This window comes from Falco naumanni, chromosome 4 (genome assembly GCF_017639655.2).
Source record: "Falco naumanni isolate bFalNau1 chromosome 4, bFalNau1.pat, whole genome shotgun sequence".
Taxonomy (NCBI): domain Eukaryota; kingdom Metazoa; phylum Chordata; class Aves; order Falconiformes; family Falconidae; genus Falco; species Falco naumanni.
In genome coordinates this window covers 23,648,109-23,669,875 of record NC_054057.1, presented here as the reverse complement: position 1 = coordinate 23,669,875, position 21,767 = coordinate 23,648,109, and the positions used below count along the sequence as shown (strand labels likewise).

The following is a 21,767-nucleotide window of genomic DNA, read 5'->3' as shown; positions in this document are numbered from 1 at the left end:
CAGGAGATCAGCGCAGTTTCTGCATTGGTGCCTTGCTGCTGCTCTTGGCTTTCTGGTTTCCCTGCGGCACATTGCTTCTTCAGGTATTCCTGCAGGCCTGTCTCTTAGAGCAGCTGCTTGAGGATGCGTCCCTCACAGGTCAGAGCTCAAGGTAAGAGCAAAGGTACATAAGTAACATGCCACGTGGCAATGCTCCTTCCTGGAACTACATGATGACAAGGATTTTGGAAAACCCTCCGGTTGCTGTGTGTTGGGACCCTGAGGAAGCCTCTTCTCAGTGCGCTCTGTCCGTCCCTGGAGCCTTTCTCATGCCCTACCTTGTGTGCTGCCCTCAGCCCTGCCTCACCTGAATGTCCAGGCCCAGCGGGGGCCGGTCAGTGGCGCAAAACTGAGTCACAGGCCACTGAGTAGTGGGTGTTCCATGGATCAATAGTGGGCCCTGTTCAACCCCTTCTTTAATGATCTCTATGATGGAACAGAGCGTGCCCGCAGCAGGGTTGTAGAGCACCCCAGCCTGGGAGGAGTGGCTGCTGTTCCAGAGGGTCTGGCCACTGTCCACAGGGACCACACCAGGCTGGAGAAATGGGCTGATGGGAACCTCATGCAGTTCAACAAGGGAAAGGGAAAAACTCCTGTCGTTGGAAGAACAGCAGCACGCTCCAGGGCAGCCCGGGGTCACCCACAGAGAGCAGTCCTGTGCAGAGAACAAACTAGGCTTCTGGTAGACACCAAGCTGGCCATGAGCCAGTACTGTGCCCCTGTGCCAAGGAGTTCCAAGGGAATTCTCGGCTGCCTCAGACAAAGCATTGCCAAGAGGTCAAGAGAGGCGGTTGCTCCCCTTTTCTCGGCACTGCTGGGCAACAGCTGGAGTGGCATCTTCTCGCACACCTTCTCTATGACCCAAGTGGGCTGCAGAGGCAGCAGAAGGCAGGCTCTGAGGCTGCTCCCCGGCACCCGCAGGGCAGCGGGGGCTGCCGCTTCCAGCCCCGGAGCGGGGAGGCAGCTCTGGAAGCTGCTCCATCTCCCGGGCCGAGGCCCCGCTGCTGCCCCAGGCTGCTGCGAGCCCCCGAGCGGCGCCGGGCTCAGCCCCGGGGCGGAGCTGGCGGCGGCGCGGAGCAGAGGAGGCGGCGGAGAGGAGGCGCCGCGGCCGCCGCCCAGAGCCGGGGCTGGCGCGGGGCAGCGAGGCGCGGGCGGCGGAGCGGCGGCATGCGGCGGGGCCGGGGCGCGGGGCTGGCGGGGCTGGCCGCGCTGCTGCTGGGTGCGCGGGGCTGGCGGCGGGGGGCGGGCCGGGGCTCGGCCTGCGGGGGCCCCCGCGGGGCTGCCGTCCCCTCGGGCTTCTGCACGGAGCCCTGCCGCCGCGCCGGGCTCGCGTCCCTCCCTCCCTCTGCTGCCATCCCGCCTTCCCTCCGGAAACTCGCCGTGCTCTCGCTGTCCAGCGCTGCCCGCTGCCTCCTTCCCTCCGCCTTCTGCCGCGGAGCGCCTGCAGCCGCTCCTTCCCCGCTGCTGCTTCCCCTCGGGCTCCTTCCCTTTGCTCCTTCCCCGCTGCTGCTTCCCCTCGGGCTCCTTCCCTTTGCTCCTGCCCCGCTGCTGCTTCCCCCCGGGCTCCTTCCCTTTGCTCCTGCCCCGCTGCTGCTTCCCCCCGGGCTCCTTCCCTTTGCTCCTTTCCCGCTGCTGCTTCCCCTCGGGCTCCTTCCCTTTGTCCCTGTTTTTCTCCAGTGACTCCACCTGTCACTCTCCCGTTCGTATGTCTGCCAGCCGTTAACAGACACCTCCGTTAATGCACCTGTAGACATCCTCTGGGAACTCTTCTCCCCCCCATGCCCGAACGTTCCTGGCTGGGATTTGCCATGGCGAACGGCAGGCGGGGCTGGGCACAAAGCAGGTTTTGAGGATTCCCCCTTCTTTTTCTCCTCGGCAGTGGCTGTGGGCAGAGCCCAGGTGCAGCAGGAGCCGTCGGCAGAGACCACCGAGGACACCGGCATCGCCATCAGCTGCTCACACCCCAGCATAGGGACAGGAGACTTCATCCAGTGGTACCGCCAGCTCCCGGGCCGAGGCCCCGCATTCATCACGAGCGGTCACAAAGGGTCCAGAGAGGTGCAGGACCCTCCGGGGCGGCTGTCGGTGGCGGCAGACCGCCGGTCCAGCGCCCTGTGGCTCGCCCGGCCCCGGCGCAGGGACGCGGCGGTGTATTACTGCGCCGTGGGAGGCACGGGGCTCGGAGCCGGGGCTGCGGCCGGGCACGAACCTCCGCGGCCGGGGCCGGGCGTGTGTGTCGGGGGCGGGGGGACGGCCCCGGCCGGGCCCGCCAGGGGGCGCTGCCGCCTCGCCCCGCCCGGCCCCGGGCGCCTCCCGCCACCGCCTGCGGCACCGGCACCGGGATCGGGTCCGTTAAGGCTCTGCCTCTCCCGCACAGCCTTGATCCTTCCTTTTCCTTGTCTCTGCTACTTCCCCTAAACCTCTGATGTCTTGCAGAATCCCCAAATATTTTTTTTTACTGCATCCATAGGGAGTCTGCTCCTCATGGAGGCAGGATCACTTCTGAGTTTATAAGATGATCACCTAACCCTTGTAGGAGATATTATCCCCAGAGCAGAAGTCATAATACCCTAAGGGTTGGTGAGAACATTTTGGTAAGGCAGGTTGTGCTGAATGTCTTCCTGCCGGAGAGTAGCAGTGGGAAAAGGGAGTCACACTCCTGCCCAACAGAAAACGGCTGGTGGCTGCATTTCAAGGATGTGCATTTCTGGGATCAGTTTTGTCCCTCTGTGCACTCATCTCTTCTTACACAAAATCGTTTTTGGAAAGCAATGACTGGCCTTGGAGGTGGGAGTCTGTGGGGAAAGCTGCAAAAAGCAGCTACGGTAGCAGGCCAACAGGGTCTAATTACTGGAGTGAGTCAGCTCATCAGGCCATGACAGTGGCTGTTTATATGTGCCTTCCGAGGTGACAAAGAAAGCTCATTCTCTGCTCCCGGAGGAAAATATGTTTATGGAATATCTTTACTGGAAGGCATATGAGAAGCCTGAGAAGCCCCATTGCCACCTGAATGGGGTAGGAATAATAGGATTTGGATGTCACCCTGGGGTAGAATTCAGGTCTGTGTTCATGCTCAGCTGTACACACAAACGTCTGTTAGGGTGTATTCAGAATCTTGGAAGAAATGCAGGACATCTTGGAAGGCAAACTGTAAATATGTTGTAATATGGTGATGCTAACTAACTCTCTCCAGACTGACATTTCACATGACCTGAGTGCATTTTTACACCCACGTTACATTTGGAACTGATTGCTTATTTGGCCAGTCTTCCTATTTTTCTTCATGTTTGGAACATCTCAGGCTTTCTGGAAAGTGAGTGCTGTGGCTTAGCACTGCTGCAGGTGTTGCAGGGAGACACTTTAAGAACTGAGCTCAACATGATGTTTGCCCCCAGAGCCTTGGCTCAAAAGATCCAGTTTTCTCAGGAGACAGAAGCCTTTCAGCATCCTGAGGGACAAGCACGCCTGAGCATTTTCATCAGAGGCCACTGTAAGGGCATGTGGAAGGTGGGAGGGGCTGATTCACTAAAGCTGTCTAATCAAGTCCCTTTTCCTTTCAAAGGGAAGAACAAGTAAAAGGGAAAGTGATAAAGCACACAATGACACAGGTCTCTAAGGGAGTGATAAGGGAGACAAAGGGGGAGACCAGAGCTCTTCAGCTGCTGATTGATGGGCCATTAGGAAAGTAAGGGTGTGGGTTTGAAGTGCATCAGTCTGAGCTTTATAAGTGAGGAGTGACAGGAGGAACATCATTATGGATGTTTGAGGGTTCCTGGGGGACTAGTCCAGCCCCCACCTCTCACAGTGCAGCACTCCAATGGGTGCCCCAAGCGTTCCTTGGGTGTATGTGTGGGTGAACCACTGATCCCTCATCCTGTTCCTTGCTGACCCCTCACCCCTTCTCTTGTTGAATAAGTTGTCCTCATCACCTCTGGCTCTGCAGCATCCAACAGCCTCACTGGAAGCAGGTTCCTCCATTAGACTATAGCTTACATCACCAGAGCAGGACACAGAGACAGAGGACACAGCAGGGTTCAGCTCCTGTTTCTGGAGACATGAGGAAGAGGTTGTGTTCCCAGGAAGCTGAGGAAAGAAATGGCAGAAACAGAAGAGACTTCTGTCCCCAAAGAAATAGTAACATCTCTAGAGAGGCAAGGACCCCAGCAGAGATGTGAAATGCCTGGCCTAACCCAGCAGTGGGTGTGCAGAAAGGCAGCCAATTCCAGCTGGGGAGGTGAGGGCTCCACTGCAAGCTGACTGGGAACAGCCCCTTCCCACAACTGGCGCACCCAGAGCCCCCAGGGACCCTCATTGTAGAATGAGAGGAGTGCAGAGGAGAGCAGGTCCTCCAGATCCTAAGACACAGCCGTGCAGCAGCTTGTAGTTTTCTGACAAGCTCATTTTGAATGCAAAACATCCCAGCTAATGCTGTGGGCTGTGGTTTGGCTTCCTGAATTGCTGCCTTTTCATTTCGTGGGCACATTCCCCAGTTAAGGCACCTTTTGCATGACAGGATGACAGGCCCAAGCAAAACATATCAGCATGGGCAGAGAACTCCACTCATATGCTGGAATCATCAAATAACTGCCGCATACCAGTCCAAGACTAGAGCGAGGTTCTGCTTGTATTCTCAGGACTCAAAACAGAGTCAAGGAACTTTATTTGCCTGAGAACAGGTTTGCAAATGTGAAGGAGAGAGTGAGAGATAGAGAAAGGAAGGAAAGAAAGAGGGAAAGAATGAAAAAGTTCACAGCAATAGCTACTACGCTGGAGCTGCAGCATCCCAACAGTTCGATTTGTTTCCAAGTCCAGTGGGGGAATGTTTCATCTGATGTTGGTTGCTTCCATTCTTTTATAGGGTTGTCATGAGCTGTTAACTACACCTTCCACCCAGCGGTGGTGTGTGGGCCTAATACAACCAAGTGGTCCCTAGGGGTCTCCAGGCCCCTAGATATCCTAACCCCGGGTCTGGGCGCATGCACAGGGGTTTGGTTAAATTTCCCAGGATTAGGTCCCCTCATTGCTCCATGGTGTCAGTCAGTGGGTTTCCTGCCTTAACAATGTTGAAATAAACCTTTGCTGTGGTGATGGTGTGAGTTTCCTGCCATTGCAATGCTGAGACAAACATCTGCTGTGGCGATGGTGGTTCTCACCGATGCAGTCTCTTCTAATATCTGATGTCAGTCTGGGTTACACTTTTGGGTCTTTTTGTGGTCCTGTTGCCAAGAAGTGGCCTGGCTCCTGGGTTTGACCATATCCTACCTAACACTACTCCTGGGAAAAGTCCGCTGGTCTGTTTTATCTCCTCCTGTTCTGCCCCAGGGAGGAAGGTATGGGTCAAGATGTGGTGCAAGCTCTTTTCCATATCTCAGAAAGAAAGGGCTGACAAGAAATGGTATAATAAAATGTCTGATTTAGAAAGATAGAATAAAAAGAGGAATACAAATACTGATAAACTTTACATTCCTTCAAATGCAGAGAACCCTGGCTTCATGCAGCATTGTGCAGACCCAGGTGGATTTTCCCAAGACACGCTGTACAGATCCCATCTAGAAAGAGATTCTAGTTTGCTCCCATGTTGTGTGCCTTTAAAAAGAAAAGGAAAAAAAGCCACAACTTCTCTTGACACACTGGAAGGTTATTTCTGCCATAACACACACCAGCGTGCAGCACAGGCTGGCAGAGGGCACTCCAGCAGATTCCCTTGCGGCAGCTACTCATGCTAACATATGGGCTTCTCAAGCCTGTAGTGCAAGGCCCCATAGAGCAGATATGTCTTGCCCAAGAATACTGGCTCCTTGAATGCAATGTTTTCTTCAGAGCTTCCAATACAATGCCCCTCTGTGCCGTCTCCCTGGGTACTCAAGCAACATTATTAGCACGTGTAGAGTCTTGTCCTTCCTCAGAATGCTCCCCAGAATCCCTGCTGGGGCTGTCCCCAGGATGTCCCCAGCCAAGTGCAAAGTTGCTCATGTTTATGCATGTGTTCTCTTGTCTACACTTATCTGCACGCTGGATTTGTGCAAGTGTTTTTGTGAGTGCAGATTTTTGCATGATTCTGTACTGGTGTGCATGAGCATGTGCATGTTTGTGTGTCATTGGGTGTCACTCATCACGAGGGCATCATCTGCCAGTCATAGCAGAGGCAGTCTCCACTACTCTGATCGTGAGGTTCACAGAACAGCCAGAGCCAGAAGGATCCTGAGTGCAGCTGAACAGCAACAGAACCAACCTGGCAAAGAACTGTCCATAGCACAGGCACTGAAATGCAACCTTTGGCATCTTCAGCCCTCCTTTTTCTGCCTGCCCCTGCAAAGCTCACACTCCACCACTGCTACTTCAGGCCCCAGCAAGGATGGTTTGACACTAGTTTGGATTCTTATTTTAATTCAATATGGAGATATTTGGAGTGCCTCAGCATAGCTGGAAATCACCTCTCTCACCAGTTCCCTGCCAGCCCAAGACACAGTGGTTGTCCCAGGTACTAGAGTACAAAAGAATGGAGTTTGCTTTATGAGAATCTTGTTTGAGACCAGGAAACATTGCTGACTCATTGTCAAGTTGGTGTCCAGTAGGACCACCCAGGTCATTTTCTGCAAAGTTGTTTTACAGCTGGGTGGTCCTCAGCACATGCTGATGCATGGGGTTGCTCCTCCCCAGATGCAGAACTTTGCACTTTTGTCCAAAGAGGGAAGCACGGATACCTTGTTACCCTCCCATAGGCACTGCACCAAACCAGATCCTTCCCATTGCACTTCTCAAGTTGCTCACATCAGCTGGGTAGTTTGTCACAGTCACCTGCACCACCACCTCCTTGGACTGAAATCCCTCCTTCTTCTGGTACTGGTCATCAGGAGCAGTGAGCCCAGATACCTTTTGGGCTCTGCTGGATCCTCCAAGAACAGTGACTGCTTTGTCCAGGTGATGTTCACCACCTGGGAAGATTTCAGCTGAAGGTCTGTGATTTACAGGGCCATCCTCACCTTGCAGCCTTGACTGACAGAGGAGTGCCTTACTGCAGAATTAGGTGCACAGCAGTGAAAGTTCCCCTCTCCATTGTATGCAGAGTACCCACCAAAATGAGAAACACAGCAGAGGCTGCAGATCTGACAGGAAGCTGGAAAGAGGGAAAGGTGCTGCCCAGAAGCAGTTGTTCCCAGTGCCAGGGCTGCTCCTATTACTTCTCTGCTCACCGGCTCCAAACACCAGAACTTTGCCTCCCACCCCTGTCCCAGTCTTGGTCCCTTTCCTTTTCAGTGTGCCAGCAGCTGCTGGGGGGGCCCAAGTCCTGCCCTTATGCCTTGTGCAGGTGTAGAGCTGCACTGGGGTTGGAGCTGCAGATCCTCAGACTCCACCACCCCACCAACCTGCCCTGCCCCAGCAAGCATTGACCCAACCCATCAGAATCAGGACTTCATCTGCCTATTCTAGGAATTTATATGTTCACCCATTAAAATACGGGTTTTTTTCCCCTTTATCACCCCTTCCCCCCCCCCCCCCTTCTTTTTTTATATACCTTTTTTTTCCCCTTTTTCCCCCTGTCTCTGAGTCCTCATGTGTGGAGAAATACTGAACATCTGCTTCCAAAATAACAGAGGTTAAACTAAGAGAAATCTGAAACTTTTTGAAAAAAACACTACACCTGTGTTTCCCAGAGCCCTGAACGTTATGAGGAGCAGCTGTGCTTTCAAAAGCCCTCCCACCAACAAAAAGCACACAAAACCAGATACACTCTACGGCAAGGAAGAAATGTTCCCATGCAGCATAAATCTTACAGAGGGAGAGGGAAACCCAGGGAAAAGTTCAGGAAGCCACTGTGACTGTCCAGTCTGCTGTGAAGACAAGCAAAGGCAAAAGGTGAATGGACCTCATTCTTGCCCTCCTCAGCCTAGAGGTGTAACTATGTCATACACGCTCTGGCATACTCTGCAGGATGCAGCCATTTCATTGTGCTGCCAAGAGTGCCTTGCTCTGTAGTGTGCTGAGAGTCTCCGGAGGTACAGGGGTACTGCAGCCAGGAAAAATGATCTTCACCATGGCTGTGCCAGCTTGTGTCCTGCTAATCCAGTCAGGTGGGTGTATTCATGTACTTCTTATTGTCTCCAACAGGTTTTAGTACATTACGTGGAGGTCTGTGCTGGCAAGATGATGAGGTCAGGGAGAAATGCAGAGGGGCAATGGAAGTAGATCTCTGAACTTTCCTTTTCTTTGCAAAGACAGAAGAGTTTGGTGCAAACACAGCCTTAAACCTAGGGCAAATGAGAGAAGGAAGCAAGCTGCCCCACAGACACATTTCTGCCTGTGTTGCAGGTCTTGTTGGAGGTGACCCCCAGAAGCAATTCTTCTCCGAGGTGTCAGTCGCAGTCGGGCAGCGAGTGGTTCTGCCCTGCCAGTCCACCATAGAGGACAGTGACAGCAATTTGAATTTCTTCTGGTACCGCCATCTCCCAGGGGAAACCTTGACATTTCTCCTGCAAGCATTTAAAGCTTCAGGGAATGACAAGTTCCGCAATGGCCGATTCTCTGTGGTGGTCTACGAAAACAAAACAGCCCCCTTACAAATAGCAACTGTCTCTTTCCACGACACTGCAATTTATTACTGTGCTGTGAAACACCACGTAAAGCTAAGCCTCATTTCCGCTCGTGCAAAATCTGTATCACCAAGAACAGCACAGGAGTGGCGAGGCTTTCTCTGCATCTTCCAATCTTGGTAATGCTTTTGCCCTTGAAATGATTCTTTCCTCTTACATCAACCTTTACATCTCTCATCCCCAGCTTCTCCCTACCTTTCTCAAAGACCCCATCTATGCAGAGGTATTCAGATCAGGGACTTAGAAACGCAGGACCATGCGACTGTTTGCAGATGAGCTGAGACACTCAGCTTTCCTTGCTTTCTCACACAGAAACCAACACCGCTCGAGGAAATGATCAACAATCCCAGACATAACCTCCAGATGCAGCATCAATTTCTACCTGCTCTTGGTTCCTCCAGAAGCTGCCAGAAGAACCCAGTGGTGCTGGGGTTACAGCATCCTGCCTGAGGTCTTGACCCAGCTGTAGGCAGAGCCAGGGGATTCATGTCTCTGCTTTGCTCTTGGCCAGCCCTAGCCCTCAATACAGCTGCCTGATGGACCACAGACCCTCATCTTGCCCCTCCTTGCCGAGCCACCAAGGAGCAGGAAAGCAGCTTTTACCTTAATACTGCAGCACTGGGCAGGGTAATCCTTCTTTTGCTGCATATGGTTAAATGATGAGATCTCCCCACACCCCAGGCAGCATAAAGTCACATTCTGTGGAAAATACTAATAAAAAGAAAAGCTAAAGAAAGTGTAGTAAAACTAAGAAACACCTAAGCAACCAATACCATTGCAGCTTATGAGGCAAGAGGCTCTACGTATTAATAAAAGGTACTCCCTAACACTTCCCTGAGATAATCAAATAATAACTGATGAAGATGAATAAGTTCAGGAAGATGAAGATGATAATGCGATGATGATGGGGTTCCCCAGGGTGTGCTCTGCTCACTGCTTGGTAGCACTAGGGACCCAAAGGCAATTTGGTTTGAGCAGCCCAGAGCCCAGGCAGGATTCAGCTTGGTATGTTCTCCCCACAGAACAGGCCAGGGAGCCTCCTACAACAGGTTTTCCAAACAGAACAATCATGACTGCAGTACACTGGATGTCACCACACTGGATCTGAAGGACACCATCTTGTGTCCTGGCAGGAACGACAGGAAAATACACCCAAGAGTGTCCTGGCAATTCCTACTTTACCACTGTGCAGCTTCTAAGTTGCTTCTGGCACAGGCCAGACCAGCACCAAGGCAGTTACAGGGCTCTGACTGAAGCATAGAGTGGGGTGAAGGTGGGGCAGGCAGGGGTGAAAAGGGCACAGGCAGGGCAAATATGGGGAAAGATGAGGGTTGCTAAGGTGAAGCAGTTCTGACTATGCAGTCTCCCATGTCCCTGGGATTGTTTCCCAGGGAAGGATGACATAAAGACTTGGATCCTGAGGACCTGAGCAGGTCCCCGCAGCCCCAGAGTCCCCCACAGCCAGCTTCTGCTTTTTCCTAAAGATGGAAGGCAAGGCACACAAAGCCTGATGTCACTGCTCACCCAGAGGACAGCTGTACAGCCCAGCAGAAAACAAGGGCAAAAACAGGTTGAAAAAGGTGGGATTAACGGTCCGGCTCCGGCAGGGCTGCAGTGGCGGTGAGGAATGGGGAACAACGCGGTGTGGAAAGGAAGAGCGCGGGACAAGGCGAAGGAGTGCGGGGATCACCTCCGCACCGTGTGCCTTGGTCCCCGCGGGCAGGGCATGGCCGTGTGGCGGGGCGGGCTGGGGGTGCGGGGCACGGGCAGGGCGCTGCGAGGGGCCGCTGCGGGCCGGCGTGCCGTCCCTGGGGCTGGGGCGGGGGCTGAGGAGGGGGCTGGGTCCGGCGCCAGGCGCGGGCGGCCGGGGCGCCGACCCCCTTCGGCAGGGCCCGGAGGGCGCCGTGAGCCGCGGGCCGGGAGCGTTCTTGTGCCGGGGCCCCGCGCCCCCGCTGCTGTGCCCGGGGCCCTGCCCCGCAGCCCTCCCCGCGCCCCCCTTCTCCTGGGCGGCAGGGGCCGCGGGCGCGGGGGGCCGGGCCGGGCCGGGCCTGGCGGGGGCGGGCAGGGGCGGCGGCGCTGCGCCGGCGGGGGGGCCTCGGCGGCGGGGCGGGCAGGGCCGGGCCCGCGCGTGGCTCCGCTGGGCTCCGCCGCGGCTCCGCCGGCCCCGGCGCGGCAGGGCGGGATGGCGGGCGGGCTGGGGCCGTGGCTGCTGGCCTTGGCCTGGGCCGCGGGGCCGGCAGGTGAGAGCCGGGCGGGGAGGGCAGCGAGCCCCGGGCCGGGGAAGGGGAGGAGGGGGAGAGGGGGTGATTGGGAGAAGGAGAGGGAGGGCAGGGAGAGTGATGGGGAGAGGCAGAGGGGGAGGGAGAGGGAGGGGAGTGGGAGCGAAGCGAGAGGAGGGAGAAGGAGAGGGAGGGAGAAGGAGAAAAGGGAAGGCAGGAGAGGAGAGAGAGAGGCAGAGGGTGAGGAGGCAGAGGGTGAGGAGGCAGAGGGTGAGGAGGCAGAGGGATGCTTTCGGGCAGCGGCCGTGCCGGAGCGCGGGGAGCGGGCGCGGCTCAGCGCCGGGCAGCGCAGGCGGGGCATTGCCCCGGGCCTGGGGCTTTGCCGGGCCCGGGAGGGGCAGCTGCCGCCGTGCCGGGGCGAGGGCCGGTGGGGAGCGTCGTGGGGCCGTGGTTGCCCGGCTGCCCGTGCTCTCTGTCCGCAGGGGTGTGGGCGCAGCCGAGGCTGGTGGAGGCCGGTGGGGGGCTGCGACCGTCCGGGGGCTCCGTGCAGCTCTCCTGCCGAGCATCTGGCTTCCCGTTCAGGAATTTATACCTTTGCTACTACCAGCAGGCATCCGTTGGTAGATCCAAAACTGTTGCTTGGATCACCATGTCAAATATGACACTGAATTGCAGGGTCAAGCCACAGTGTCCTGGGACATTTCCCAGTCTGAGGCATCTGTCTCCTTGCATGGCCTTAACGCTGGGGCACAGCCTGCTGTTCCTCAGCTTTTTGCAGAGAGACAAGAAATCAAGCCAAGCTGTAACGCAAACCTGCTGTGGCCCGGTCATGGGTGCACAAGGTTTGGAGCTGGCAAGTGCCTAGATGTCTCAGGAGTGTTCCCAGGGAGGCAGGGGCCATCACTGCACACTGCATGTCGTCCTGACCTTTCTGCAGGACTTCTTTCCTGGCACTACCAGTTTTCAGCTCCTGAGTTCGGAATGCAGTGTTTTATCTGTGGAGGTGATTCAGTGTGTTTCAGTCAGCTAGCCAGGCTTGCCACTCTGCATGCCTGTAGCCCCTCTCTGCCTTCCCTTGTTCCCCTTTTTCCTAGGGCCACACAAAGCACTTAGGCATTAGCGACACCTTTGCCTGCTTCCATTACCCCCTTGTGAGCCATCTGCTTGCATCAGCGAGAGCAAAGCAGTGCGGGAATCTCTCTCATTTTGTTTCAGCTGCTTATCAGGGTGATGAGATCAAACCAGCAACATCTGCAGTGTGGTGGCGAGAAGGAGGCTCGGGTACTTTGCAATGCACTTACAGCTCCAATGCCTCCTATATTTATGTGGCCTGGTATCGGCAGCATCCTGGTGGACCCCTGCAGTACTTGCTGCAGAGCAAGGGCCGGGGAGGCTCCTACAGCCACACAGCCCCTTTTGCCCGCAAGAGGTTTTCCTGCCAGGCTGACAAGAACTCCGGCACCCTGTTCATCACCGAGCTGGAGGTGGGGGACAGCGCGCTCTATTACTGCACTCTTCAGGAACCACAGTGAGGGATGCTTGGGGCATGCCTGAACAACAATGCTTCCTCCCCCTCCTGCTCTCTCTTCCTGCATGTTCCTGGGGGTCACAGCCCACCTCAGGGGTGAGTCGATGAATGGGCTGTGCCTGGGGTCAGAGGGTGGGGGGTCTGATCGTGGCTAGGTGCTGTCAGTGGTCAGCACCTCCTATGAGGAAACAGAACAGAACAGAATAGAATAGAATAGAATAGGACAGAGCAGAACAGGATAGGATGGGATAGAATAGAATAGGACAGAGCAGGACAGGATAGGATAGGAGAGACTCTTTCGATTGGAAGTCATCTTCTAGTCCAGCTGCCTGACCAGTTCAGCATGTTATTAAGGGCATTGCCCAAGTGCCTCTTAAACACTGAGAGACTTGGGGCATTGACCAGCTCTCTAGGAAGCCTGTTGCAGTGTTTGGCCACCCTAGCAATAAAGAAATGCTTCCTAATGTCCAGTTTAAACCTCCCCTGGTGCAGCTTTGAACGACTCCCACGCGTTCTATCGCTGGATACCAGGGAGAAGAGATCAGAACCTCCCTCTCTCCTTCCCCACCTCAGGAAGCTGTAGAGAGCAATGAGGTTGCCCTTCAGCCTTCTTTTCCCCAAACTAGACAAACACAAAGTTCTTAGCTGCTCCTTATATGACATTACTTTCATCCCTTAGGGTGGGAACCCTGATGTGGGAAACGTGAGCAGAGCAGACATGTGGTTCAGCATTGTCTTCTCCACAGGCTGCAAAAGAATCTCTGCTGTGGCCCGGGGACCACCTCCTCCCCCTCCTTGTTCACTGACCTTGGTGTCTGCAGGGGGGTTTATCTCACAGTTTTTGTTCCTTTTTTTTACCTTGTTGTAAATATGTTACCACAGAGGCACCAGCAGCTTAGCGGGTTGGCTTTGTCTTGGCCACCAGTGGGTCATTTTGGAGCTGGCTGGAATCAGCCATGTCTGACATGAGGGCAACCCTGGTCTCCCAGCACAGAGGCTGCCCATGCAGCCCGCCCTGCTTCCAAAATATTGCTGCATAAACCCTGTAGCGCCACAAGGTCACACTGCTGGACACGTTCAGCTCGGTGTCCTGAAGGAGCCTGACGGCTTTTGGGCCTTTCCAGTTGGACAACCCCCAGCACACACTGGCATATGGGGTTGTTCTTCCCCGGGTGCAGGACTTTGCGCTTTCCCTTGTGTTGTGGTTTAACCCCAATAGGTAGCTAAGTATCACACAGCCGCTCACTCTCTGCCTCCTCAGCAGGAGGGGGGACAGAATTGGAAGTATAAAAGAGAGCAAACTCGTAGGTTAAGATCAAGGCAGTTCAGCAGGTGGAAAAAAAAAGCTGGGTGCACAAGCCAAGCCAAGTGAAGAACGAATTCCCTACTTGCATTGGCGGGCAGGTGTTTAGCCGTTTCCAGGAAAGCAGGCCTCCCTCACGCACAGGGATTGCTTGGGAAGGGAAATGCCATGACTCCAGATGTCCCAATTTCTCTCCTTCTTTCCTGGAGTTTTATTGCTGAGCCCGATGTCATATTGTATTGAATAGTCCTTTGTCGGTTGGTGTGAGCGTTCCTGGCTGTGTCCCATCCCAACTTATCGCCCACCATTAGCTTGCTCACTTGGGGCAGCAAGCAAATCAGAAAAGGCCTTGATGCTGTGTGAGCACTGGCCAGCAAGAGGTTAACCATCCCTGTGTCATCAATACTGTTTTGTTCATAAATATGATACACAGGACCGTACGAGCTCATTTGAAGAAAACTAACTGTATCTGAGCCAGAACGAGCACACCTTGTTGAACTGCCTGAGGTTCCTCTCAGCCCGTTCCTCTCAGCCTGTCAAGGTCCCTCCGCATGGCAGCACAAGCCTGTGGAGTAGCAGCCCCTCCTCCCAGTTTTGTTTCACCAAGTCATGTGTTGGGGGTGCTCTTTATTCCATCCTCCAGACCACGGCTGAAGATGAAGTGGGTCTGGGCGACCCCCAGTATCCATACAGACTGGGCAGAAAATGGATTGAGAGCAGCCCAGAGGAGAAGGACTTGGAGGTGCTGGTGGACGGAAAGCTCAGCATGCCCCGCCAGTGTGCACTTGCAGCCCAGAAAGCCAGCTGAATCTGGGGCTGTATTAAAAGAAGCGTGTCCACCAAGTCGAGGGAGGTGATGCTCCCCCATCTGCCCTTGTGAGATGCCCCGTGGAGTACTGCACTCGGGTCTGGAGCCCCCAACATAAAAAGAACATGGACCTGTTGGAATGGGTCCAGAGGAGGGCCACAAAGATGATCAGAGGGCCGGAGCGCCTCTCCTATGAGGAAAGGTTGTGTTGGCGTTGTTTAGCTTGGAGAAGAGAAAGCACCGGGGAGACTTGAGTATCAAGGCACGGACTCTGGTTGTGGTGCAACCAGAGACACTGTATTGTGCAGAGAAGCTCATATTTACATCTCTGAGCCTGGATACAAATTCCAGCTGTATGTACCACCAGGCTCAGGACAGAAACCATTCCTGCAGTTACATAGCTATATATCACTAACAAGCATGGAGACACCTTTTTGCTACTAGATAACCGTGTTTATCTTTCTTACTTTCCTTCATAATACCCAGCTGTTCTCTCATCTCCTGCCAGGTCACACATTCTTCATCCTCCTCTCCCACACTGCATCCTTTCAAAATACAAAGAGATCTTCTAAGAAATATGTGGATGATTTTTAAATAGGGTCTGTAGCAACAGGACAGGGGGTGATGGTTTTAAGCTAAGAGAGGGTAGATCTAGATTGGATACTAGGAAGAAGCTCTGTACTATGAAGGTGGTGAGACACTGGAAGAAAATGCAAATGCCCCGTCCCTGGAAGCGTTCAAGGCCAGGTTGCATGGGGCTTTGATCAACCTGGTCTAGTGGAAGGGGCGTTTGGAGTTAGGTGGTCTTTAAGGTCACTTCCAACCCAAAGCCTTCGATGATTCTGAGTTAAACAGGACTGTACCCAGCACTGACCTCTGTGGTACACTGCTAGATACTGGTGTCCAGCTCGACTTCACGCTACCGGTCATCACACTTGGGAACTGGCTATGTGTCCAGTGCTCGGTGTGGAAGAAAAAGAAGGCACCAAGAAACAGCAGGGATGACTAGGGACTTGCGAGGGTGCAGTGACGGTGGGGAGGACGGAGCTCTGCGATGCGTGAAGTAGGAGTACGGGGCAAGGGGGAAGGCGCAGGGAGTCTTTTCTCCACGTGTATCTTGGTGGTCCCCGCGGGCAGGGCATGGCCGTGTGGCGGGGCGGGCTGGGGGTGCGGGGCACGGGGAGGGCGCTGCGAGGGGCCGCTGCGGGCCGGCGTGCCGTCCCTGGGGCTGGGGCGGGGGCTGAGGAGGGGGCTGGGTCCGGCGCCAGGCGCGGGCGGCCGAGGCGCCGACCCCCTTCGGCCGGGCCCGGAGGGCGCCGAGCCGGGAGGGCGCCGTGAGCCGCGGGCCGTGAGCGTTCGTGTGCCGGGGCCCCGCGCCCCCGCTGCTGTGCCCGGGGCCCTGCCCCGCAGCCCTCCCCGCGCCCCCCTTCTCCTGGGCGGCAGGGGCCGCGGGCGCGGGGGGCCGGGCCGGGCCGGGCCTGGCGGGGGCGGGCAGGGGCGGCGGCGCTGCGCCGGCGGGGGGGCCTCGGCGGCGGGGCGGGCAGGGCCGGGCCCGCGCGTGGCTCCGCTGGGCTCCGCCGCGGCTCCGCCGGCCCCGGCGCGGCAGGGCGGGATGGCGGGCGGGCTGGGGCCGTGGCTGCTGGCCTTGGCCTGGGCCGCGGGGCCGGCAGGTGAGAGCCGGGCGGGGAGGGCAGCGAGCCCCGGGCCGGGGACGGGGAGGAGGGGGAGAGGGGGTGATTGGGAGAAGGAGAGGGAGGGCAGGGAGAGTGATGGGGAGAGGCAGAGGGGGAGGGAGAGGGAGGGGAGTGGGAGCGAAGCGAGAGGAGGGAGAAGGAGAGGGAGGGAGAAGGAGAAAAGGGAAGGCAGGAGAGGAGAGAGAGAGGGGAGACAGAGTAGAGAGGGAGGGTGAGGAGGCAGAGGGTGAGGAGGCAGAGGGATGCTTTCGGGCAGCGGCCGTGCCGGAGCGCGGGGAGCGGGCGCGGCTCAGCGCCGGGCAGCGCAGGCGGGGCATTGCCCCGGGCCTGGGGCTTTGCCGGGCCCGGGAGGGGCAGCTGCCGCCGTGCCGGGGCGAGGGGCGGCGGGCGGCGGGGAGCGTCGTGGGGCCGTGGTTGCCCGGCTGCCCGTGCTCTCTGTCCGCAGGGGTGTGGGCGCAGCCGAGGCTGGTGGAGGCCGGTGGGGGGCTGCGACCGTCCGGGGGTTCCGTGCAGCTCTCCTGCCGCGGATCCGGATTTCACTTCGGGCATTTCGGAATTTGGTGGTACCGTCAGGGCCCCAGTGGCGGACTGGAGTGGGTGTCCTGGATAAGCCATAGTTCATTAGTGATTCACATCGGGCCAGGAGTGGAGGGTCGAGCCGCCGTGTCCCGGGACAACTCCCAGTCTGAGACATATCTCAGCCTGCACCTTATTCATCTTGGGGACTCTGCGCGCTACTTCTGTGCAGTGTTCACACAGAGACAGGAAATCCAGCTTAGCTTTAACACAAACTACCCACCAGGATCCCAGCTGCACTCCTTGGAGCTTGAGGGGAGGTGTGTAACATTGATGTTCACAGTTGTTTTTGGAGAGTTGTGTAGTTACAGCATACAGTCTTCAAACGTTGGATTATGAAAGGGACATGCTACCTTTTTCTGTCCCCAAATGAGACTTTGGATGAATGCATCCACTCCTGGGCTCCCCAGCACAGGAAAGACAAGGACATACCAAAGTAAATGTAATGAAGGGCCACAAAGATGAGGAGGGAGCATCTGACATACAGGGAGAGACTAAGAGAACTGTTATGATGTAGTGTAGAGGAGAAAATTCTAGAGGGGAATTCATCACTGTATGTAAATACTTGAGGTTGTGTAGTCTCCATTCTTAGAGATATTCAAAACTGAACTGGACAAGATTGTGGACAGCCTACTATCCCTAACCCCAGTAGGCAGCTAACACCACCCAGCTGCTAGCTCAGTCACTGGCAGTTGGGTGGGTGGGAGAAATGGAAGAGAAAAAGTCAGAAAACCTGTGTGTTAAGATAAAGGTAGTTTAAGAAGTAAAGCAAAAGCTGCACACAAATCAGTCACAATAACGAATTCTTTCCCTGCTTCCCACTGGCAGACAGATGTTCAGCCATTTCCCAGAAAGCAGGCCTTTATCATGCATAACAGTTACTTGGGAAAGATAAATGCCATAACTCCAAATATTTCCCTTTCTTCCTCCTTTCCCCCCAGATTTTTTGCTTCACATAACATCATGCTATACACATTATCCCTTTGGCTGGTTCTGGTCAGCTGTACAATTGGTGGGCAACATGAGAAATGAAGAAGGTCCTGATGCTGTGTAAGCACTATTAAGCAATAGCTAAAACATCAGTGCGTTATCAACATGGTTTTGGTCACAAATTATCACAGCTGCCCACGCAAGCTGCTATGAAGAAAATTAACTCCATCCCAGTCTCATGCAGTACACCCACGCAACACCAGTTGACCTGCTTCAAGCAGGAGAGTTAAACTAGACCTTTTCCAGAGGTCCATGGTAGCCTCCACTCTTCTACCATCCTGTGAGCAAAACTGGCTTTTCTTCTGCTCCTGTTTTCTTGTTTTCTGGGAACTTGAATAGACAGCATCAGGCCTGATGGCCAGCCAGAGCTTTTAAGAGAGCTTTGGGGTCTGGAAATGCTTTGGGAGTACTCTTGCATCCTTGGGTTTCTGACTGGGAGGACAACCTCTAATGTCTCCTCCTCATGTGCCGCCAACTTGCTGCCTGTACCCCCTGCAGTCCTCCACCAGTGGCCTTCAGGTGGCTGTGAGTGGAAAAGGGAGAGCCTCTACCAATCATTTCCTGATCTAATTGTCTCCACTCTTTCCATGAACCCTGCCTCCAGCAACACACTGTGGCCAGCAGTAGGCCACTCAGGCAGCCAGTCAACCAGTCAAATACATGTGGATCCACGTTATTCCCCTTCATGGTGGGCTGGTCTTGGCTGGACACCAGGTGCCCACCAAGCTGCTCTGTCACTCCGCTCCTCAGCAGAACAGAGGAGGGAGAAAATAAGATGAAAAAAACCCTTGTGGGTCAAGATAAAAGCAGTTTAATGAAACAGTAGCAGAAGTTGCTTGTGCAGAAGCAAAGGGAAACAAAAGATGTTATTTTTTACTTCCCATCAGCAGGCGATGTTTGGCCGCTTCCCAGAAAGCAGCATTTCCATACATGTAGAGGTTGCTCTAGAAGAAAAACTCTGTAAAAACCCAGTGCCCCCTCCCCCTTCCTCCTCCATTCTTGTAGCTTTTATATCTGAGCAGATGTCATATAGTATGGAATATCCTGTAGGGTCAGTTTGGGTCAGCTGTCCTGGCTATGTTCCCCCCCAAGATCTTGCCCACCCCCAGCCTACTAGTGGGGGGGAGGGGGTGCTGGAGAGACAGCCTTGCTGCTGTGCAAACACTGCTCAGCAGTAGCCATAACATGGGTGTGTTATCACTGCTCTTCTAGCTACCAATACGAAGGACAGCATGATGAGGGCTGCTATGGGGCTCAGCCAGACCCAATCCACCATTCTTCACCAAAACTGTGTCACACAGGCAGGATATGGTAAATAGCAACAGGGACTGAAATCCTTCCAATAAGCGGGCTCTGGACAATCCATCATTTCATGAAGAGTCCACTCCTCCACTAACTGAATCACGCTGACTGGAAGGCCATTAGCTGCAAATGTTTCTTTGTGCTCTTTTTTTTTTTTTTTTTTCTTGTGCTCTTTCTGGGGAACCTGAAAGGACAGCATCAGGCCTGATGGCTCACCAGAGCTTTTAAGAGACAGCTTTGAGGTCTGGGAATTCTTTGGGAGTACTCTTGCATCTTTGGGTTTCTGACTAGAGGAAAGACCTCTAGTCTTTCCTCCTGACCTCGTGTGCTGCCAACATGACGCCATGTACCCACTTTATTCTCTCCATGAACCCTACCTCCAGCAACACACTGTGGCCAGCAGTAGGCCTCTCAGGCTCTGGGAAGCAGCCATTCAACCAGTCAAATACACGTGGATCCATGTTATTGCCCATCCTTTCAAAGCTAGGCTCTGTGTTGCGTACCTAGTTTGTACAACCTCATCACATGCGCTTGTATCTGTCTCTGCAACTTCACAAAAGAACAACACACCACTATCTAACAGAAGACCACACACCATAAAAAATAGCAGACATCAGAAACACAGCTAACATAAGCATACTGAATAGCTCCTCTGTATGATACTTTTTTACCCACCCATATTACTTTGTATCACTTGCATATTTATCTCTGGAGTGCCAAAATTTGAAACTTGAAGCCAAAAGAGGAAAGCAAATTTTCCTAAACACCCCTATAGAAAGCTATTTCCAGAAGTCATCAGGGGAGTAGCTCTGAAAGGCAAGATGCTAACTGCAATACCACTTGCTTAGAAGAATGGAAACTATCTGAGACTATGAGCTTTTACCTCAAGGTCAATGTGACCTGAAGGCCCAACCAAAGCCAGCCAGCTCTTCCTGACTCAGAATACCCCATACTGATGACAAAACAATAGAAGATTAACCCTTTAATGAAATCAGGCATATAAGCATGGCCAGAAGTGCAATCAGCCAGAATTCAGGATAACCACCACCACCACCACCTGCACTGGACATGGGTTTAGAGGAGTGAAGATTCATACAGCACTTGCCATACATCTGTACCACCTATGCAGGACAAGGGTGTACTGATCCAGTGTAGGACAAGTACATTCTGATTATGCAAACAATAGTCACTAATCAGCCACATATAAAGACTCTGCTTTCCTCTATATCAGGCAAAGGCACAGCAATGAGCATAGCTAAAATACAAAAGAATAAGTTCCTTTGATAATTCTATGATAAGCACCCTTGCGCCTCTCCTCAAATGGCAAAGAACTGACTTTACATAGCAGTTAGACTTTCAGTTTTCCCCTTTTCCCTGGCATGTATCACCTGCAAGGATGTGAATGAGCCTGTGAGTCTTTCACAGAATCACAGGAAGGTTGAATTTGGGAGGCACCTCAGGGGGTCACCTGGTCCAAGCCCCCCTACTCAAGCAGGGCCTCCTACAGCCAATTGCCCAGGACTGTCTCCAGACAGCTTGTGAATACCTCCAAGCACGGAGACCCAGCAACCTCTTTGGGCAACCTGTGCTTGGTCACCTTGACAGTGAGAAAGTGTTTCCTGAAGTTCAGAAGGAGCGCTCTTTGTTTCAGTTTGTGCACACTGCCTCTTGACCTGTCACTGAGCTCTACTGAAAAGGCCCTGGCCCTGTCTTCTTTGAACCTTCCTTCAGATGTCACAATTGGAGGCAGCCTGGGCTGTAGTGATCATCCACTTGTGGAATTTGCAGTCCTGATGTTACCGAAATCTCGGAATGAAGAACTTATCGACACCAATGTGATGTAGATAAGCAGACACTTCTTTATTAACGGCCAGGTGCGTGAGCGAGTCCTCTCACGATCAACGCACGCCAGGTCCCAAAATCAGACACCATATATAAAACTTATTCATACATATTCATTAAGTATTCATGCATAACCATGATATTTCCCCTAAATCATTAACATATTCTCCTCCTATATCCGATTCTGCACAGTAGAGCTTAGAAAGGTCTAGAAATGGGTCTAGAAATGATTTGGGTGGGTGGTATATGAGTCGGTGGTCGTGATCTCCCCCTGCCAGAATTACCTTTTACTAAAGTTCACGATTTCTTGGCAGGTAACTACAAGCTGTTCCAGTCGACTCTCCCCAGTTTCCATTAATCTCATATTCTGACATTTCAATACACCTCTACATACAGAAGACTGGTCAAATACAAAGAAACCTTTCAAACCCTGAAGTTATTACCTAAGTTTTAACAATGGTTCTAGCCCCTTCTTCTAGCCTTGGTACAAGACGTACAGAAGATCTCATAGCAGCTTTTACTGTGCAACTATAAGTTTCATTAAAAATATTTCTTATCCTTCTATTTTTCAATTTTATAAAATGATTTTATAAAATCAATTAATCAATCAAATAAAGTCAATCAATCTTAACTTATTAACAAATCGATAACACTGAGGGATATGGGACAGGTAAAAAATATAGTTGGGATCCTGAATTTTAGGAAAGCAAACTTCCAGCTGTTCAAGGAGTTAGTCAATGGGACCTCTTGGGAAAAATCCCTCAGGGATAAGGGAGCAGAACAGAGCTGGCAGATCTTTAAGGTTGCTTTCCATAGAGCACAAGAACTCTTGATCCCTAGGTGTAAGAAATCAGGAAAGGAAAGCAAGAGACTCG

General features: G+C 53.7%; 1 protein-coding gene and 1 gene segment (V, D, J or C); both read left to right on the top strand.

Moving 5' to 3' along the window:
- The first annotated feature begins 1,206 nt into the window (after positions 1-1,206).
- Positions 1,207-8,442, top strand: LOC121088114. The segment is given in 3 exon segments: positions 1,207-1,258; positions 1,919-2,268; positions 8,350-8,442. Coding segments are annotated over 3 exon segments (495 nt in total).
- Positions 8,443-10,812: 2,370 nt separating this feature from the next.
- Positions 10,813-21,767, top strand: part of LOC121088110 (T cell receptor alpha chain MC.7.G5-like) — a 42,069-nt gene continuing 31,114 nt past the window's right edge. The window contains exons 1-2 of the mRNA XM_040593822.1: positions 10,813-10,870; positions 12,065-12,376. Of these exons, the coding sequence (XP_040449756.1) occupies positions 10,813-10,870; positions 12,065-12,376 (370 nt within the window). The remainder of the gene's footprint in view (positions 10,871-12,064; positions 12,377-21,767) is intronic.